We start from the raw sequence: 22,521 nt of genomic DNA on the forward strand, positions 1-22,521 counted from the left end.
CGTAGTCTTTAGAGATGTAGATGTTTACAAACAATCAAAACTTCGCCATTTAAACGTGTAAGATGGAATGCGAAGAGCAGAAATGTCAATATTGTGGGCTGGGTTTAAACCTTTTACGCGAAGCCGAAAAAAAAATTATTCAACGCCTAGAAGGTTGAGCTAAACCTTGCCAACAGAAAGCTAACAGTTTCTACTTAAACGTTATTTTAGTAAAAACGCTCTAAAAATTAACCATTACCTTCTTCTTTTCCTTATTTATAGCCGCTACCGAGTAACGTATACGTCCTAGACATTTGTTTAAAATTGCTGTAAGGAAAAGCGATACTCTTAATAGCACAACCTTCATACAGCAAACGTTGGCCTAAGTACTCGATATGCTTTACATGAAGTCGTGAGTCTAATAGAATAATCCTATGAGTGTCAGCGCGAACGACGTATTACAAGAAATAAATAGAGGAGACGTCAAATTTATGCCGGACGTGGATGTTGTGCTATCAGCAGCTACAGGACTAATCCTTTTAACCTTTAGCGAAATACTTGAAATAATACTGGGAGGTCTATACGTCTGGGCTGCAAATAAGCGACTCAAATGTAAACCCAACCAAGACAGACTTTATCATATATACAAACAGCAACAAATTACGTCACTATCCCCAGCACAAAGTACCTCGGAGACATGCTGGACAGACATTTTTTTTTTAAACTAATGTAGGCTGACCTTCTGCACAATACACTGCACTTGCAAGAGAATCGACAGCAGAAGCAGAAGCAGAATATTAGCAAACCTAGGAGCAAACAAAAGGCAGCAAGCGCAAAAGTTGGTTAGGTTAAGTTAAGCGAGTAGCTCTGAAAATAGTTCACTCGGAGCCCACAAAGGCCCATTACCATGTCCAAGAGGTTTCCCCATGCCTATTCCTTGTAACCATCTTGAGTCTCTAGTGAACCCTAATAGTCTTCTAGAGGAGCTTTCCCTAAAATATCTACGCTCTCTAAGAAGTGGGCCCTCAGAAATTTCAGGTGTTTTCTGCGGATTGCTGGGCATCTTATCTTCTCCTCTTCTCTGCAGCTTCTTCAGAAACCCTAACCTGTTAATATTCCTCTTAGAAGCCTGACATTTTGTTCTGAGGGCCTTAGTAATCTCATTCCAAGCGTTGCAATAAAATACGCATCAAGATCCTCCCCAACGGAAGTGCTAAATGTCATTCTCCACCATGATCCCTATCGATCTTCACCTAAAGCCAGTGACTATGAAATCGGCGGTCAGATTCCGGTTTCTGTGGGACTAAATAATTCGGAAGAGGCTTGAACATAAATGAAATTCCAAGGAGTTTGGCGATTCTAGGCAATCTAGACTTCAGCTGTAACGTTCAAGTGCGATTCTCAACCAGAAGAGAAAGGAAAAGCTATCGAGGAGCCGACAGAGGGATATATGTTCATACACCAAATGATCCAAGACAGATTCCGGCCTAGGGCGGGAGTGTTCTTTGAAGAACTCGGAGATGCCTTCGCTCTATGATTGGGGAAACGGTACAAACAACTTCCAAGTGGAATTTTATACTATACTATAATGTTCCTTTGCGATTTAATTACAGCTAAAGAAATTATACACAATTGCTTAAGTTTTCAATTCCATAATTAAAAAAATTGCACAATAGTTAGAATGAGCTTCAAATGAAGCAAACTAAATTCCGACTATGGTTATCTTATATGGACTTTCATAGGAAATAACTTTACAAGTAATTCCACAAAGCATTCTATGTGTAAAGCGGAATATTACTGCATATTAGGTGCTCACGTCTTAGCAATTTCCATCAAATCAGTAATAGAAATTTATGTGCATATAATTTTGATTTAACTTATGCTTTTGTTGCACAAAATATTGCACTTTGCATGGCATTGAATATTCCTAGAAATTTGAGCAACAGAGCGTTTTACGATGTAAAGCGCAAAGAGTTAATAAGGCAATATTTAGGAGAAAATTACAAGGCAGAATTTCCTGTTAGAAATATGAAATTTTGTTAGGAGGAGATATGTATATGAGCTATATATGTATGTATGTATTTGCAGTTAAATAAGTAAAAATAAGATTTTTCGGTTAATAATGTAATACAATTTAATAGTTATTCTACTCAAACCCGTTTCAAAATTAGCTAAACAAACCTTGAAGTACCGAATTTCAAACAAGTTAGCGGAAATCTAAATTTATCTTCATCTGTCAAAATTTGTCTGTTGACAATCAACATCCAAGTCTCGTTTGCTCTAAATTACAGCATCACTCGTTTGCAACTCGTTAGTGTAATTGCCGAATTTATGTCAAAAAAAAACTTTTATTAACACGCCGTCATCATTTCAGAGAAAATTAAACTTTTTGATCCTTATGCATATTCATCAACCACTTTGTCACTTATCACTGGCAGTTGGTTATTTGCCCACCAATATACCAACTTGAATTAAAAAAAAAAAAAACCGAAAACATTGGTGGATGGGCAGAAACAGTTAGATATTTTGGCACTGCATATTAGTTTGTTTTTTATTAGATTGGAGCGTCTGCCGCTTACATTTACAAACTTAATTGGGAGTCAACCACATTCGCTATTTAGTTAAAGTTTAAAATAATTGAAATATGTGTTAGCTGTGATGTATTATTTAATTGCTGTGGTGGAACTTGAGTGGACTCATAAGAGGATATTTAAATATGGTCAGTAAAAATTATCATTGGGGTGTTCCAAAGAAAAATAAACCCCCCACCCCCAGGATTGTTCTATACCAAAAAAAAATTATACCCATGCTTTTTTTGTTTTTTTTTTTTAGTCAAAAATATTTAAAGGTCGCTCACAGCGCTCAAAGTTTTCCATGTTGGTATCGTTACCGGCAGTCATCTGAAGAGAAACAAGGTTTTCCGATCGAAAAATATAGATTTTCAAGAATTATTTTCCATTTCTACGAAAACTTGTTTTTTTTTTTTCATATAAAATATATGGAAAACTTCGAGCGCTTTAACTGACCCCTAAATATTTTTTGATCTCAAAATAATAAATAACAGGGGTATCGTTTTTTGTTTTGGTAGGGAACAATGCTAGAAGGTAAGAGCATTAAAATTCCGGCTTTACTTTTTCACATGCATTTTTGGGCCACCCTACTTGTAGCTTACGCGAACATGGCCATAGATCTTGCCTTGCTTAGAATAATTCTTACGAAAGCCCCCAACGCCTCATCTTTGTCAGACACCATGTTTTTACGCCATATAAAGGGATCAACATGAAAGAGAGAGCGTGATTTTTTTCGTCCATAGTCAGCCTTTTAAAAGTAGAGAAAAGTACAGGCGCAGACATTTTACACTTCGGTCTAATTCCGGTTGAATAAACATACATTTGCATATGAAAATACTAACACACTCGCATACATATCTGCTGGCAAAGTATTTCTCGTGCACAGCAAAAACAGCAAAGAGCTTTAATAAGGAAAGCACTCTCACTATAATGCACTCGAATGCATGTATTTTGCCGGCGCTATTTGCCGCCATTCATTATTCAATGTGCAAATGTCAATTAAATTTTTGAGATCATGGAAAAACCAAAGTGCACAAACGACAACACAGTTGAGCCTGTCAGTTATTACAAATTGTAGAATGCTATACATTAAAGTGGATCGGGAAAAAAAGCTTGAAATTACTCCTCCAAGTTTGAAAGCTTCCTTTGATAGGATTTTTAGGTCGTAAAAATTTTCGTCCTTGGTGAGCCCTAAAAGGAGCCAAAATCGAGTTTTTTTGAAAAGATATTTTTGAGTTCCGGATTTACAGGGCAATTCTGGCTAAGATAGTTGAAAGTATTTTGTAAGACAATTGAAATCCTGTAGGCAAGATGGTTTCAAAGACTTGGACTCGACTCAAAGACTTGAGTCATTTGAAGGACCATGCTGAGTTGAAAGACAGTTTTGCCAGAATCGTCCAGTAAATGTATAACTCATACGCCATGGCATGCGAAAAACTTTGGTATACCGGCTAACTTACAAGTGCAATGCCTTTTGTTGTTGAGTTTGGAAATACGAGTTGGGTAATAATGCACTTAAAAGAAATAACAAAAGTCCGCATCGATCCCGATTCCTGCTAGATTACTTGCCTGCAAGCCTAAATTGCTTGCTTTCTATGGCGTATGTGTTACCTATGATCATCAACATTTATTTCGGTTCAAAGAGACATTTCCAGACACTGTGCATTTCTGTTTGCATATTAATTTATTTTTACGCTTCCAACTTAGTAGGTAAAGGGGGCATTCCAGGGCAAAGGATCTGAGAAATATATGCAGTACCCAACATTTTTTCCACAATTTACTATACAGTGGAATCGAGAGGACTCGCCAAGGACGAAAATTTTTATGAATTGCAAATTTTTTTCTATTGCATGGGTACTGGTCTAATAGATACATACATACATATGTGTGAATCAGTACGTACATATGAACATTCAAAGTCACATATTTGAGTAATTACACATGTAAGTATGTATATAAGTAGGTACGTAGTATATGCAGCAGTACTTATAAGTAAATATATTTACAGCGGCATTTAAGTATGTAAATACTTATATGCGCGCATGTGTGTATGTATATTAGCTCTTCAGCATGCCTTTATACATACTAATATATTTACATTTGTAGATAGGTTTGTGCACATTGTGCAGCCTCATTAACACTCACGTTAACACCAACGCATTGTGTAATATGGAGGCAAGCTCATTTATTAATGTTTACATACATACATATATATGTACACAAGTATGTAAGTATGTACATGTGTACAGACAAGTACAAACACTCAAAAATAATTAACATAATTACTGTGTTGGCGCTGGTTTTTTTCTTTTATTTCTGCAGCCTTTTATTTCTTCACTTGACTTAACTTGGCAACGCCTCACCTGCATAATTGGCGCTGTTGCATTGTTGTGTTTTTGTGCTGTTAATTCTGTTTCAAAGGGTTTTTGTCATTCCTGCATAAACTACTTATTTTTGTTGTCATCTTTTTATCTCTACTTAAGGTTTTTGTATACTCTTTACTGCGAGGCATGCAATTTTTTGCTGAGCTTTGATATGTGAACCCAAATATACATAGGTACTTATTTACATAGAATTGTATGAATTATGTGGTATGTAGTTATGCATATTAAGTGTCGCATGTGTTTACATAATCATTAAATTATGGTGAGGCGGGTTACTGCATACTGATCCCAGTGAACCCTAAAAGATTTCACTTACGATTTGAGGTAGATTCAAAAAGACTTAAATATATAATTTTGCCTGCCTACTTTTAAAATATGATGTATGTAAGTAAAAAGAAAAGAAACGCGAAGCCGAAATATGGTAGTATGCCTAATTTAAGATTTCAGTGTACAGGAATATCAAGTGAAATCCGCCAGGATGTACGGCAATTTATTGAAGCTTTAAGGACTGGTGCTTATTCCTGTAAGGACTATAACAGCGAACTGGTGACTGATGTCCACAGTACTCTTAAATTATGAAATTATTCTAAAGCATAGTGTTGTGCTTAGATTTATCTACATTTGTTTTTGTGAGCCTTATCATGAGCAATTGTGCATGTTTAGCCCATTTCTAATAATAAAAAAATAATTGTGAAAACACAGAATTTTGGATAAGTTAAAAATATTTCCAAATCAATTTTTCTAAATTGTTTTCTCCATTGAGAAATCCAGGAAATTATACGAACTAAAAGCTGATAAATCTTCTGGGGCTTGGTGAGTATAAACGCCGCGGAGTCAGACTTTGCCACCATTTGTTCTAGCGAATGCAACCAAAGGCAGTGCCATGCCTATAAGTATGATATGACATACTTAGATTATTGGAAGTCTTTCAAAAGGCGCTGCCCATTGTACCCCAGTTGTTAGGTCAAGTAATAATTAGAAAATTAAGTCAATAAACCCCCCCCCAACCCCAACGGATAAAAACAAACCCTCGAACAAAAACTGACAAAATAAATTGCACTTGCTCTTAACATTCATTCACAGGCAGACATATGTATATACGTTTGTAGATCTACAGAAGGAACAACGAAGATATTTTAAATATTATAAAATTATGTATGTACTTACATGCTTTTTTTTAATATTCACAATGTTTTTCATTTATAATTTGTTTAAATATTGGTTTATTAAAAATATGGTTTAGAAATCGGCCCGATGAATTTCAGTCGCTATAAATCCCTTAAAGAAAAATATTTGTTCATTCACAGGACTGAGATACGATTTGCGCTAAATTTTGGGCAAATTCCCAATCGTGTGAAACTGTCTTAAGATTACACCTAAATAATTTAATTTCTCTTCTAGTGAAGGGCACAACTCTAGTTCCGGTTAATGCCAGGGCGAAGCACATCGTCCTGAGGACAGCTCCTATGAACTCCGCAGGTAACACATCGGCCTCCTTCTACCCAAATCCTAACGATCCTCTGCGCGATAATTGAACTAATATAAATTTCCAACGCATAATTTACTCTATTTCTTAGAGCCGAGTCGCGCAAGCTATCGAAGGTATCCTAAACGTCCAAAAAATTGCCCAGGGCGGATAAATGATGCTTTTGTTTATAACTTAAAAAGTTTGCTAAATGGAGTTAGCAGCTTTTATCGTGGCGGCGACATTATGCTCCAACCAATCCCGTATAAATAAAAAACGGAAAATCCGTCATAAAACGAGATTTTCTTTATCCCAATCACGAAAAATAATTTGATCAAATCAGATTAGATTATTTATATGGTTTTGGTTAAAGCTTGAACAATAATTTCATAAAAAATAAAAAAAGAGTTTGACTTGAAATATATGTATTGTGCATACTTAAAAAAGTCAACACGAGAACACTTGTTTCAGTCACTTTATTTAGTTTGTATGTATTTATATGAATCACATTTCCATTAGCTTTTTCCCCTTGTTTCGAAACTATTTATTAGAATGCATTTTGTGTATAAGCATATGGAAACTGCGTAGTCGTTCATTAAATAAACATAGAAATAATTTAAATATTTAATCACTTAAGGGTTTGATAGGTACAAAGATAACGGGTGATTTTTTTGAGGTTAGGATTTTCATGCATTAGTATTTGACAGATCACGTGGGATTTCAGACATGGTGTCAAAGAGAAAGATGCTCAGTATGCTTTGACATTTCATCATGAATAGACTTACTAACGAGCAACGCTTGCAAATCATTGAATTTTATTACCAAAATCAGTGTTCGGTTCGNTTCAAAAAGTAAATGTCATGGACCAATCTAACGTTTCAAATAAAGAACCGATGAGATTTTGCAAATTTTATGCGTTTTTTTTAAAAAAAAAGTTATCAAGCTCTTAAAAAATCACCCGTTACATTTTAATTTAACATGTCTACGCATATCGGGCGTACGTATCGTATGAGTGACTTTTTGTTGCTATAAGTACATACATACATACATATATGCACTGATTGCATTTTATTCCTTTGTTCTTTTGTGCAAAAATCCATTAAATCGGTTCTTGAATTATTAAACAATTAAAGTTGTTGGATGTGAGCACTTATGCATTTTTTTTAACAAATTCGGCAAGCTAAAAACATTTAATGCATTTTATAAGTGAGAATTTATAAATCAAAACTAAAGTTGAGTGAGTGTCGTTTAATTAAGTATAAATGTATGTATGTAGATAAATATGTACGTGTAATCCAATTTTATTTAATTTCCACAATGGAAAAAGGTTCATTGATTGACAGTAATTGAAATTAAAAGTACATACTTACATATATGCGTACATGCGCACGTACATATGCATATATGCACATGTATTTACATATATAGAGTACGTAGAGAGTGTATAGAGTACGTTTTGTGAAAATCAATATTTGTGGGTTAAGCAAGCAGCAAGAAAAAAACGTATCTTTCTTGCAAATTGGGCTAGGATTTCCAAAGCGAAGGCAAACATGTTCAAAAATATTTTCAAAGTAAAACTTTTTTAAACTCCTTTCGTTTGATAACAACATTAAAATATTGAATTGAAGTAACATGTTAAAAAAGTTAATTTTTAATTCCTTACCAGGTAAAAAAAAATTTCTAAAATGGAATATATCGATTTCGAATTCCGTGCGTTTGACACCCACACTGTCGAAGTATTTTATATAACCTATTCATATTGATTTTTACTTTTGAAAAAGTTGGTAACTCTCTCTCTCTCTTTGAAAAGTATCCCAATGTTTATCCTAGTCATAACCTTTCTGCGTGCACCCCACCTATGGCAGATACATACACACATATTGAAATTGTTTTGCGTCTTTATTCTTAAGGGATTCTAGGCTATCGTACAGATCGGAAAACGCATGTAGATACTACAGATTCAACAGAGACACTCGTGAAGTTTAAACGCCATTGGATAGAATGACACGATTAGCTTAGGTGAAACGCTAAGTGCTTAAAGAGCTGTTTACAGCTCTTAAGAAATACGAAAAATACGTATATAGTAAGTAATTTTTTCTATCAAAATTTCCTAAATGAGTTTGCAGCTCTCATGAAAAAAATGTTCAAATATTATTTTTCTTAAAGAAAATTTACAGAAAAACCGAAGTACTTTTTCCAGCAACAGAATTAATGAAAAATATTTCATGCGAGCTGCAAACAGCGCTTAAGCCCAATACTGTGGCCGGAATTACATATTGTAAAAAGCTGCATTTTTTCTTGTAGAATATGCTTCGGTATTTCAAGCTGAGGTTTAGACATTTTCAAGAGACGCACGCGGTGCTGAGAAAGTACACAGAAATAAGTATGAGTGTCTGGCATTAGCCAGCCTAACCTTTGTAGCTTTCTAGGGATAATGATAGCATAGTGAACATATTAATTTAATCTACCAGTACTTCTACCAGTATATGTCAATATATTTGTTGATAACCGTTGTTTAGTTTCTTACTATTTAACTGACGCCAAGCGAAGCCAAGTCCTTTTCGAACACTCTTCTTCAAGCACCACTTTCTAGGATGGAGCTTTTGCAATTTACTTTTTTACATCTATGTCATTGGAAAGCTCTGGTAATCCCCGTCACAAATGCGTAATAAATCTCTCGAACACTCCAAAGGCCGTTTCATCAGAAAGTGTCATCATCCATACTTCCGGGCTATATATCAGAGCGGGTTGACAACTTATAAGGACTAATTTTTGTTAATTACGAGAGGACAAAATACTACCCAATTCAAAGTACAGTACTTGTTCGTAAGGTTGATTCATCGTTGTATCTCAAAAAAAAGATTGTTATTGGTGGTGCGAAGTTCTAAACAACTTTAAAATTATACATAACTCTCAAAAGCGGCGTGAGTACCGCCCATGAATGGGCTGATTATTTCTATGAGAAGAGATGCTTGGTCTCAACGCCACCCTAGCCTATTTTGTTATTTGATTTTGCCTTTTTTATAGGTTTTTAGGCCCTAAAAATCCTTTCGCTGATAATAACAAATGGATATAAAAGCAAATTCGAACTGAGTTTCCTTCGAAATCATTAAAGGTTTTACCCAAAAAATTGTTGCCTAAGTTCAGTTGTGCTGTTAAATGCTTTCTAAATTTTAATTTCCGTCATTCACGAAATACATATTCAAACTGTTAATTAGCAAATGCATTAAAAACACAGCCCTCACTTTCTAAAAGAACTCTACGGTATCGTTTTCGTACCCAGCAAATATTTGATAATCAATAAATAATTAAAATCACTTACTATATAATTACAATTCTCCATTTAACAATGCCAACAAATACGTGCATACAATATTGAGTAATAAGACCCTTGGCTGGTATTTGTTCGGGGGACAGAACTTGACGGCGACAATGAAATCCACCAACCAAAATAGATATTCCAAATTAAGTTCTTAGCGATGGCCGGAGTTCACTTTGACATTTGGCAAAACAATGGAATACACCCACCAACACACGCCCATATACATACATACGCACAGACACTAGATTAGGGCGTTAATGGTAGCAGTGAAAGCCATTGAATCTATTGTTCCTTGCTCACTTGGGGCTGGCGCGGAGATTTTGGGGTGGAAATAACCGCGCTGGCAAGTGGTTTTGCTGTCGTTGATCGCATTAACGCTACAGTGCGTCACATTGAATTGCAAATTGACCGTAAGATTATTCACAACACTACCCCACCCATTCTCATCGCACTGCAGTTGCGTTGGCGTAAAATTGTGCAGAGCGGCAATGGAAAATGATTGGATTGGACGCTGTGAATGTATTTTATGTTTTAATTAAAATATTAAAGTGTAACAAATAGTTTAAAGTTATTTAAAATCTTTATGTAGTAGAAGAAAAGCTTACAAGTTAAAGAACTTCAAGTGCTTGGTGACTTGAGGGAAATTTCTGATGCTTTGGAAAAGGGACTTAGTCATTTTTATTGAGGAGTGTTTCAAAATTTCTTTCATGGCGAACGCTATACTGCGAGAAATCAGAACTACGCCAATAGTATAGCGGAGAAGCACGCTAGAAACGAATTCAAAAGGCAGGACTCCGCGGCAGGAAACCGCTTTACATGGCCGGGAAGCGTGACAACCGCCCGTCGAATTTACGAGCGGTTATGATAAAGAAAAGCGGACAAACTGAAGACATAGTTGAGACGCATACTCTTGCCTTGGTGAGATAGCCTGCCCATCCCTTTTCTGGATCGATATGACCCCTATGTACAGATGACCGAACGAAAAATCGGGGAAACCCATGCTGGCTTAGCGTAGTCAAGCTCATTAAATGCAACGACAGTGCTAAACTCTTATGACTAAAGGGAGTGTTTTCAAACCTTCAAAGGCAAGGTAACAACACGCGCCTAAAGGGTCTGGAAAGAGATCTGATCTCCACGATTCCGAAAGCGAAGGCGTGTTGAGGTCCCAAGGCGGCTTGCGCAGGTTTCAGGCACAAAACCTCAAAATATCGGGATAAAAAGGTATTTCACGCATCTAAGCCGACGGAGGATGGTCAGAATTATTTCCTCAATATCAATGAACAGGCGGACGTTTTGATATATCCAGAGCATGGCTAAATGTCGTGGGATATCTCAAGTATTTTTCTACGGTTAAAGAAGCGTAACCTGAAAGATTATAATGCCAATACGCTCGAAGTCTGGCCTTCCTGTTCTGATCATTCGTATATAGGTTTTATTATTCTTCTAAATAAATTGCGAAAAATAGGGCAGTTTAGAAATCTAAAACTAACTGATTGGACCAAATTCAGACAAATCTTTGAAGATAGGATAATGACGCGGCTGCAGGCCTCTGAGAAATCGGAAAAGTCTAATAGCCACTTAACAGCTTTCCTAGATCAAACTTTAGATCTAGACAAATTTAAGGACGGAGGATGCACACAAACACGACAACACAAATATTTTCCAATACTCAGCTTATCTTCATTTGTACGCAAAGCATACATTCGTATGTATAAATATGTATGTATATATTTACATATGTATATAGATCTTTCCTTGCAAGTATCTTTATTGTCAGACATTGACTTGTTATATATGTATATATATATGATATGCCTGTCAAAAATGCACCAACTTTGTTGCTCGTCGCAACTAAGACCGCGCGCGTCTATTGAATAATTAAGTAACTTACCGTTTTTGACGCAAACAGGATAGCATCTCCTCGTTGTCATCGTTTAAAGGACAATTCAGTGTGTGAGCAATTTGCATAGTTAGTTGAAGCGAATGATTACTGACCGCCCAGTCTGACATCGCGGAGCCCGACATAAGAATTGCCCGATGGAAGAGTCCTGTTTTCACACCGTAATGCCAAGAATGTATTGTGCGAAATCAGCGGCGATATGATGTCGATACGAAATAATATGAAAAAGAGAAGCAAAAAAAAATTAAAATACGAAATGTGTTGTGTTAATTTGCTATAAATAGCTTCAGGAGCAAGTTACAATATTGGACGCCTACCGGCTGCAACAGGCGATATCATTAAATAATTAACACACGCGGCGCCTGTGCTATGTCCCATGAGCGTGACGCTATCTTTATCGCCGCCAAACGAGGCGATATTCTCTTTAATCCAATGCAATGCGGCAATTTGATCAAGTAGTCCGAAATTTGCCACTGTATTCTCGTCAATGCTTGGCTTCAGGAATCCTGTTAAATGAAATTGAGGAGGAATAAGTGAAATGAATAAATAAGAAAGAGAGGTGAAAAAGAATTTTAAATATTGAATTAATTAATTTTAAACAGGGTGTTATGATGCGAAAAAATACTTCAGTAAATAATCACCAATAATATTATATGCATATTGAAGAAATGCATATCTCAAGGGTAAGTCCACAAAAACGGCGCTCCATGAGATCGCGACGCATATAGAAAAATCACTAGCCCTCAAGGAACACAGTCTTGTGACATTCTAGGCGCTGGCGGATCTGGACGTAGATTCGCTACTGGTGATTTGGCAGTAAGGGTGCCGCAAAAGGTTTAGTCCTATTTCCTCTCTTATGGATCATGGAAGCCAACCAACAGCTCTGGTGCATGGCGGAGGAGGAGGACTGCAATGTCATTACGTACATATGCTGCCCTGACGACCTTGCCTTAGTCATAAGAGAAAAAGTTCCGCATGTAGGGAATACTAAGTACGATGAAAAAGTGAGCCAAGGAAAAGGGTCTAGGAGTAAACCCAAGCAATATTGCGCTTGTATTATTTACCAGAAGGTACAAGGTTCCAGTTGGGTGCCACTATGGCAAATACGGAACTTGCGTTCAGTGAATCGGCGAAATATCTTGGGCTGATACTCGATAAGAAGTTTAACTGGGCACAGAACACATATGAACGTCTGCGCAATTCTACGGTTGCTCTCTATACCTGCCGTCTATACCTGTCCACTCCCCCAGAATAGTCTCTTGGTTATATACTGTCGTGGTTAGGCCAATACTTTTATATGGCTGGAAAGCGAATCAGTGCAGTCATATATCAATTCTGGAAAGGATAAGTCTGCCGGAAATAACGGATTATTTCGTGCCGACAACGACCTTCCATAAAAAGTATAAGGTAACAATCCCTAGCAGAGAACAATGGAACCGGGACGTTTCGGGACTCGCAGATTCTATTCGGTTCTACATTGAGGGATACAAATTGGATAACAAAGGCGAGGTGGAGTGTACTCGGAACAACTAAGAGTACAAAACTCATTCCACCTTCCGGACCACTGTAGCGTCTTACAAGCCGAGCTCGCGGCCAAAGAGGAGGCTGCCGAGTGCTTAAGGACAGGAGCAGTAGGGTACAATAACATCTACATCTCGCAACTCGCAGCAACTCGTAAACTGTAGTGAGCTGCCGCAGATCACTCAACGTGACGGCAAAGCGGTTCACCTGGCACAGAGGTAAATCAGGCAATAAGATGGCGGATTAGCTTACAAGGAAGGGCTCTTACTTTCCACTTTCGCCGTCTTGGAAGAGGTTAGGTCTTCCGCTCGCTACCTACAGGCTCAATATACAATTTAGTATTTACCAAAACAGGCGAAAGATGGAAACAGGTGGAAACCTGCAAAAGGGCCAAGCTCATGTGGCCGGAATGAGATGCGAAAAAACCAAGAGAAGTCGTACTGTTTAGCAGGGGAGCAATCTCTTAATCTAGGGGTCTGATGACCGTGGGGAATAACGAGATCTCTTGTATTGCCCCAACGGGCCCTATGTTGGGCCTAAGTGTGCTGGTGTGTCGACCAACAGCCACCGTAACCTAACCTAACATAAGGTATGTACTAAAAAACAACAAATAACTGTGTTGAGCATATGCATATGTATGTGTTAAATATCCATACCCATACCCATAACCCAGGAGGTCATACTATGAAGAGTATGATGGAAGGTAGAACACTCTTTCACTACCATACTACTACTACAATACGATCCGATTTTATTAATATTTTATTTTATTTTATGTACACCCAAATCTATACATCCAAAGCTCAAAATATTATGAGTAAGTCATTAACTTTGGTGATTTAAAAGGTTTTGCTGGCACACTACTGTGTACATTTATAAATTAATAGATATTCATGTTGCTCCTTACTTGCATATGTATGCACATATGTTAGTACATATACAATATGTACATACGAATAAGCACAGCAAATAAAATTCTCCTCATTCAAATTTACTCTTAGTAATACTTACTTATATCTACTTATAAAAGCATCTGTGCACTTACCCATTACTCCAAGCCGATAATTGATGGTAACAACAATGACTTGACCATAGCTTGCGAGCACCGAACCATCATAAGGATTACCACTATTCCATTCAAAAGATTCCCCATGCACGTACACCATCACCGGTAAACGTTTTACGGATGTGTCCATATCGTAGGCGGACATTGAATCGAATATACCATCTGCGACCAATACAAAGAGAAGGTATTTGGTATTAAATTTGTCAGAGCTAAATGGATTGCTAGAGAATGACGTGCGAGAAAAAGAGGACGGACATTCTGTCACACCTACCAGTAAGTATGTTTATATGTAGGCGTACACAGACCGGTACATGTCAGAAGGTTAAGGAGACGCATACTGGCCTTGCCAAACAAATTCGTATGTACCCTGCAAAAAATTTTGCGACAAATTTCCGAAGAGAATATTCCAGAATTAGTCTTAATAGGGTAGAATAAAGAGTCACTACGGGTATGATTGGAGATAAATTACACCCCGACTCATCTCTTGCGGTTAAAATTAACGACATAATGATATGTAGACACATATATAGCTTAGCGCAAACTTGAGAACCTCGGTTCGAATCGCAGCTGGCTCACGTTTTTATTTTATGAAATCGAATATTTAGTTACTTTTCATACCCATTCGGGTATAAAGGCGAACAATCAGTCTCTTCATAGGATATGCTCCAACAAAAGGGATCAATTAATTCCACATAAAGACCTCAAAAAAAGTATTATAAGACGCAAGTAGCTTTCCGATTGCTCCCGTAGTCGTCCCGAATTAGTCGCATTTTTTGCAGGTATATTTATGTACAGTAATTGTACTTACCCACTCGTGGCACATACACATTCAGATATAGACAATCCTCACTTTCTGTCTTCAGGTAAGGTAGCAGGCGTGTCAATTGCTTGTAACGACCGCGTGACATTTTCACACTTCCCTGCGCCGTAACATCGGGCAGCTGTTGTGGGCAGACGGGCGGAAAATGCCGTGCGATTTTCAATCCTTGCCACGGCAGGGGTGCACCTGTAAGAGCGAAAACAAGAAAAGGAGATTATATAGGAAAAATCAAATAAGCAAACGAAAATGATGAGTAATGTGTTAATAAAAATGAAGTAGCAAGGAAAATGATGAATGAGGGAATAAATGAGAAGATGTGTGGAGGAAGTTCAAATAAATAACAACGATTTAATTAATTGTACATACATACATATGAGTAAAAGAAAATGTTATATGCAGTGGTTGAAAATAAATTCGGAAATATGTATATATATGTACATAAATATACAGCGGCGAAAACGAGAATAGGGAAGAGACATTTTGGCAAGTTCTGACTAACTTTCTTTGTTTAAAAAATTTTGTAATTTTTTCTTTTGAAAATGAAGCTTACTTTCTAACGTGAGTTAATTTTAATTTAACTTTTAAAACAGGTGGCAACCCTTTTTAAACTCCACATAAATAGTCTAAATGTTAAAACTAAAGCTTTCAATTCACTCTTGCTTGATACTCATGTTTCAATATTTCACAAACCTAACTTCCGCATAATTTTAATAAATTAGATATTTCGATCAGCTGGCAGCCCCTTTCCAAATATTTTTATACAAAAACCTCTTAAGCTTCTCTCCTCCGAAATTCATGCTGTGGGGAATATTTCAATTATGTAATTTCCTTAATTGGAATTGAATTTGATTTTTTAACAGGTGGCAACCCTATTACATTAATTTAAAAAAATAAAACCTTGTCAACGCCATTTACATTAATACTTTTATTGTACTAATTGATTTAAGTTTTTGAATAATTGGAATTAAATTTTTTAAAAGGTGGCAACTCTTTTCGATATAGATAACCATATTGCACATTTACAGACCTAGCGCTTTAATTTGGTTTAAATTTTTTAACAGGTGGCGCTCTTTTCAAAAAAAACCTTATTGCACAGCTACAGCCCAATACCTTTAAATTGACACCTCATTTTTGAAAATTGAACGAGCGGTGCAGATTTGATGACCTGGACAAAAAATTCCTTCGCGTATTATATATATAGATTATATATACAGATTCGTAAATGGTAATCCAGGTAGCAGGGTTGGACTACACCATTTATTAATTTGGGTGGGCACACTAGGGTTAATTAAATTTTTCTGGCTGCAGTTGACCGTGTTTTTGCCAAAAAAATATAATAAGTGTCAGAAAAGTCAATTGTTCTGTGAAATCGAGGGTAAAGGTATTATTTACACTTTTGAAAGAATAAAACAAAAATAGTTGAGATCATTTTTTTAACCCCTATGGTGCCACTGTTCAATATAATGGACGCTGAGTAACGGTAAAACTAAGAGCTTTACAAAAGTTTTGATTTCATTTTTGAAATGAATGATCCAAAATTAGCGCTTGATTTTTGTATTGAAATGGTTAATAGAGCTTTCATTTAAAAATATGAAACTAAATGCCTTTCACCATGGAATGGCGCTAATTTTCAGTGATAATTTCGTTTGCGATTATGATTAGCAAAGGCATTGGACCAACATTCTGGAAGGTTCGACTGCGTATTAAGGTAGAGTTTTATTATTTATTTTGAAACTCAGATTCGGCATTTTTCAGAACAATTTTATAAAGTGGTTCAAACACATTTTAGAATATCCGCATATCGGGAGTTTATCTGCATACACGAATATCGAATACGAATATTACAAGCCCTTATAAACACTAAAGTTAAATTTCTTATCACTCGAAGTCGTTCCTTTTGAAGGCATCACCTTGTACATTAAGGGTTAATACTCGATATTCCATGAAAATTATAATAAAAATACAAATGAATATTTGCAAATTACTTTATTTGTGTGCAGAGTTATTTGTCGAGGAAAAATGTCAATAACAAAATATGAAACAGGAAAAAAATTTTATGCAGATTTTTTCACGTACTCACAATTTTTATACATTCATACATATCTACCATCCAATATATGAATTTATTTATTTATGTGCACACGTATAAAAGTACAACAATATAACATACTTACATATGTATTTTTTTTTTATATAAATACTTATGGAAATATGCGTGCATATTTATTTTCTACACGTACATATGTATGTATGTACAGATGTATTCCGTAGCTATGGAATTTCGGTTATTTTGAATATTGCGGCACACAAAATTAATAAATATTTTTCTTCAAACATTCAGGACATTTGGAATTTTCAACGCAACACGGACTAAATGAATCTGCAAATTCCGGTTTATGTTATATGTGTATGTATGTATGTACAATATGTAGTACCTACTTCACTTAAAATATAGTGTGCCTCCCAAAGGGTATGTTGGGAAATTCTATACTTTTTTTTATTGTATAAGTATATGGAAAATTACATACATACATATGTATATAATCGATAATATTCAGCGCATAAATATATGTATGTCTGCATACATATGTACACGCAAATATTATTTTTTTAAGAATATACTAAGTGAAATATAAATACGAATAAATACCGCAAGTATGTATTTTCTGTGTAAGTTTTGCACAAGAACTCCTAACGCCAACCAACGAACTTCGCATAGGTGTATAAATATGAGTTTGTCTAAATGTGAATGAATTTAAACCAAATGAACTCGCATGTTTGTTTCTATTATTATGTTCACACAAAAGCTTCATACACAACATTTGTGGCTTTTGTTTAAATGCATTGGCATGACTGTTTTGTTTTATTTGTATTTGCTTGAGCGTCTGGGACTTTGTTTGGTCACACCACGCACAATATTCGCATACAAATTCGTTTAATTGCAAAGCATACACATATGAGTCAACAAACATACATATTTATGTGCGTTCAGTTCAAATGCCTTGTGTGTATCAAAACGCAATGAATTTTGTGCAGACGAAATATGAAACAAGTAATTTTTATCAAAAAAAAAAAACCGACTTAAAAAAAATATATATATGTCTATATATTTCATGATCCAATGATCGAATCTAAAAAAGCCTACTATGGGACCACCTCTGAGACACTACCTTTCCGCGGTAACATACATAAAAAAAAAATATATATATATATATTCCGGCGAACTGATAACCTCCTCCTTTTTTGGAAGTCGGTTAATAATGCGTTGACACAAACAAATTAAACGTTTCATGTTATTCAACTAAATACAGATCCCTTTGTTTAGTTAGCAAAAGAAATGTTGGGCAGCACGTTATATGGATTTTTGAATCCAAACGGCAAAAATTAGGTACCACTACTAGAATCATAGTCTTAAAACAACACTAAAATCTTGATAAAATCCCAGTGAAAAACTAAAGAAGGTTTCATCTAGCTTCTACCTATTTTTCTTAAGTAGCGTTCTAATAGCCTCATCGTTTCTGGTCGAATCCAATTTAGCATGAAATTGAGCTTCTATCCTGTGCCGAGGACGTTACTTCGACATGTCAAATTAAACCAAGTCCTTCTCCTTATGGTCTTTCCATCGCAGATATGTCTTCTTCTTCCTATGCTACCACCAGCGGCTACTGCATATACTTTCAGCATTAAGGTCCCTTGGATATGCAAAAAAAATGCGCATCAGTAAAATGCGTCACGTTAATCTCCTTGAGTTCGAAAGTGGTATCGACAGCCCACAATACAATGCATGGCAGTTGAACAGAAGGCCAAAATATACCAGCAGTGGAGTGATTACATTCATCTCAACCAACCACGACAAACCCTTCAGGAGTTTGAAATGTAACACTGGTCTACAAATTTCATTTTTTTTCGCTCCACGGATGTCCCTATCCAATGGCAATGTAGAATCGCCCGCTGATTCCGAAAATCGAGTCAAATTTTTTCCTATAGATACGTTTTGGGATATTTGCAATTTACTGTTATTCAACTAAAATTCTAAAGCACGGTTATCCCCTCTGCTAAGGAAGTTCGTGCTAAACGAATTCCTGCTCCGCTGGAGACCCTCCTGGGTATTCTACCCATATAACTATAGGTCAAAAGTTCCGCAACTAAAAGCTAAAAATCTAAAAGTGTTACGCCACAATCCTCGTGAGAGAAGAGGACTGTGACTATCAGTAGTGGAATTCTAAAAATCACTTATCGTCGCCAAAATTCTCTAAATGAAAATCAGTGGGCCTAAAAGTATACTGAATGGAAAAGTAATAACTGTAATGTTTAATAAGCGAAATCTGGCAGTATAAACATCATGTAACTAGATTTTGCATGTTGTCCGGCGTACCTGCTATTCTTTTTGAGATTTTTGGCGATCAAAAGTAGCGATAGTAAATGCTGGAATCCTACTGCAGGTCACGTAAACTGACTTCAATCGAAATTTCGACATTCATTTTCCGGACAGAAGTGACTGGAAATTGGAAATGACGAAATAACCACTTTCACGGACGGCTTCAAAATGGATATCGGAACATTCTTCTCAGGAGTTTACTATTAGAGAATACTATATACTCCCAGATCACCGCAGGCTGAGATGTGTGCAATCCACATGGCGGGAAGATTGGTGAGCATGATTGACCTAGCTCCATCTAAACTTGCCTTCGTTGTTGACAGTCAGGCGGCTATCAAAGCCTCAGGGTCGGCAACGACAAACTCGATATGAGTTAAAGAATGCCGAAAATCCATAAAAGCTCTAAAGCAACACATAATCAAATTTTACTGGGTCCCAGGGTATTGTGGTGTCCCGGGAAATGAGGAGGCGGACGAATATGCTAGAAAAGGATCGGAGATGGGGCTCGGGGAATCGATGCAGATCGTGAAACGTTCTCTGTCTTCAGAGGTAAAGAGACTGACTAGGGTAACTATCAACTGTAGGTGGAAAAATCTGCACACCTGCATGGTATCGCCCTCGCTCTGGCCACGGCTCGATGAACAAAGAACGAGGAGGCTTTCAAAGCTAAACGTTAGGCGTTTCACAGGAACACTAACGGCGCACTGGACTATTGGCCACATAATCGCCAGGTTCGGAGCATAATGATTTCTGTAGAAGCTGCAGGGATGTGGAGGGGATAGAATCCGTGAAGAACTTGCGTTTCGAGTGTCCAGCACACCGAGGAAAACGCCTCAAGTTTCTTGGGGACCATTTTTTCGATAATCTGGATACCTTGGGGAAAGCTCCTCGGGAAGGACTGCATGGTTCAAAGACATGTAGGGATAGGTTTGGGGTAACCCCCCACGGGCATCGCGATGGGTCTTCGTGGCCTCCGAGTGATCTCTTCGCAGAGCTGCCCGTTTAACCTAACCTAACCTAACGTTTTTAGTAGAAAAACTAAATGAATATTCTATTTCGAGTTATATTTTGAAAGGGGCTTAATGCTCTGTATCAATGCCTGAATATATAAGGCTTGATGTTCGTACGGTTGGTGATGTCTTGCAAGATTTTAGTGATCCGAAAAAAGACAGGAAAAAGCGTTAAAGCTTAAGAAAGCTTATCATTTTATAATTCCACAAATATTTAAGATTATCTATACTCGTAAGTACATATGTATTTTGTGAGGTAGCGACATTAAAATGTCATTTCCATTGTTTCAGCACATTAGTTTACGCCTGATTTGGCAAATCGTTTGATATTAAATGAACGTACAAGACAATAAAATAACGAAAGCTGAAAGCGAAAGCCCAAGATAGGCGAGGAGGATGGTCATAAATGAAAATAATAAAAGAAAAAAATTTCCATGTTCCACGCAGGTATGCCAGCTTTGGTTAAAACGAAGCATATTGCAGACAAAATATTTAACTAAGGATTATTGCTGCATTGCGCGCATTCAGCTAAGAGTTTGTAAGCGAGCCAAAACGTGCGTGCGAGAAATTTACTTACATACATTTCGGTGGAGGACCAAGCTATGTACTTAGATGATCGTGTGCTCTCAAGCGGACACCCACCTCGATACGACATGGTTGCATGCATCATTGAAGGCCGCCTATCAATGTGCTAATGGCCTGCCCTGCTATATTTGCGTTCATACTTGATATTGTTTGTTCGCATGCGCATGTGAATTTCGTTGCGAAAACTATCTCCTCGCACATTGCATGTGTCAGTAGTACTACACGCAAATACGAGCGTTGTATTTAAATACTTATGGGGCATGTGAAGCAATGAACCAGCAGAGACAAAGTCAATTAAAGCCCGTTTAAACTACCATGCTTGCTTCCTAGCTCGTATCCTTAATTATAATCACACATCGCTTGCGTTTAATTGAGTCATCAATGGCATAGTGCAAGCAACAAATCGATTCTATCAGCATATACTGCTTACTTTAGTGGTGACTACCAGTCCATTAAACGCTCCGAAATGTAGAATTACTTACTCACTTGCCGAGTATTTATAATACTTAGATAGTTACATTGATAAAGCAAATGCACACAAATTCTCTAATCAAATGATTTACAGCATATGCGATATGTTTGTTGATATCTAACGGTGTGCTGTGTGGATTTTCTCATTTAACAGTGGTAATGGTTTTGGACTGATATTGATATATAGCGTGATACAATCAAAGTATTGCAAGAAGAGTCAAATAGGAAAGAGAAAGAAAAGCAAAGGATTGGACGTTGACTCTCAATAAAGTGCCACAAACGATTTTTTTCAATGTATTCTCGAAACCTCATCAGAAGTGAAAAAGAGGTGAGACATAAGGCGTTTCAACATTAAGTTCGTATCTTTGATATTTTACCATATAGTTGCCAGAATAAACGCTTTGAGCTGTTGAGCCTTAGCACATAGATTCTAACATAACGGTGGTAAATTAAGGAGCCTACCAAAATGGGGAGATGTCCTTTATTAACCACGAACAAATCCTTATCATGACTTAACAAGACACAAGTGGCATTTGATGCCACCTAACTCCCTTTCCCGGCAGCAGGTCGTCTTGACATTGCTTCAGCTCTTCATATATAGCTCTTATAATGTTGGTATGCCTGGAACATTTATGAGCTTGAAATTAAAGTTTTCTGGTAGGAGGATCTATTGTACTGGCCAAAATTAAGATCTTAATTTCCATCTAACTATGGGGGATATATGATATGTTCACATTCTTAACTATTCATTAGCATCCAATCCGCTGCTAGTTTAATCATATTTAAGTAGGATTTAGGTTTTTCGCTGGAGACACATCTACCTGCCATTCTGTTCAACGCTGCGCCATCTGTAGACTGCGGATGTGTATGCAGAAAAGGAAGCCTAAAAATATGTTGATTTCTGAATGAACATCCGCAGTCTAGCCATTTGTACATAAATAAGTTAATACAGGGTGCCGAAGGACTTTTCTCTTAGAATGAATGCAAGGCCATCTGACTAAATAATCCATCACCCGGCAGGAAGTGTTTCCTAGATCTCCAATGAATCGT

The 22,521-nt window shown here is 36.8% G+C and overlaps 1 protein-coding gene across 1 annotated transcript in view; it reads right to left on the minus strand.

The window, feature by feature from the left end:
• The window catches only part of LOC108361312 (mucin-19-like), a gene marked incomplete at its 5' end in the record, with an annotated part of 130,007 nt that extends 114,794 nt beyond the window's left edge, over positions 1-15,213 (minus strand). Inside the window, 4 exons of the mRNA XM_017613912.1 lie at positions 11,612-11,768; positions 11,938-12,126; positions 14,187-14,369; positions 15,016-15,213. Coding sequence (XP_017469401.1) covers positions 11,612-11,768; positions 11,938-12,126; positions 14,187-14,369; positions 15,016-15,213 — 727 coding nt within the window. The remainder of the gene's footprint in view (positions 1-11,611; positions 11,769-11,937; positions 12,127-14,186; positions 14,370-15,015) is intronic.
• Between the last annotated feature and the right edge of the window lie 7,308 nt (positions 15,214-22,521).

The sequence above is a fragment of the Rhagoletis zephyria genome, unplaced genomic scaffold (assembly GCF_001687245.7).
Source record: "Rhagoletis zephyria isolate East Lansing unplaced genomic scaffold, Rhagoletis_zephyria_1.1 Rzeph_scaffold_00732, whole genome shotgun sequence".
NCBI lineage: Eukaryota > Metazoa > Arthropoda > Insecta > Diptera > Tephritidae > Rhagoletis > Rhagoletis zephyria.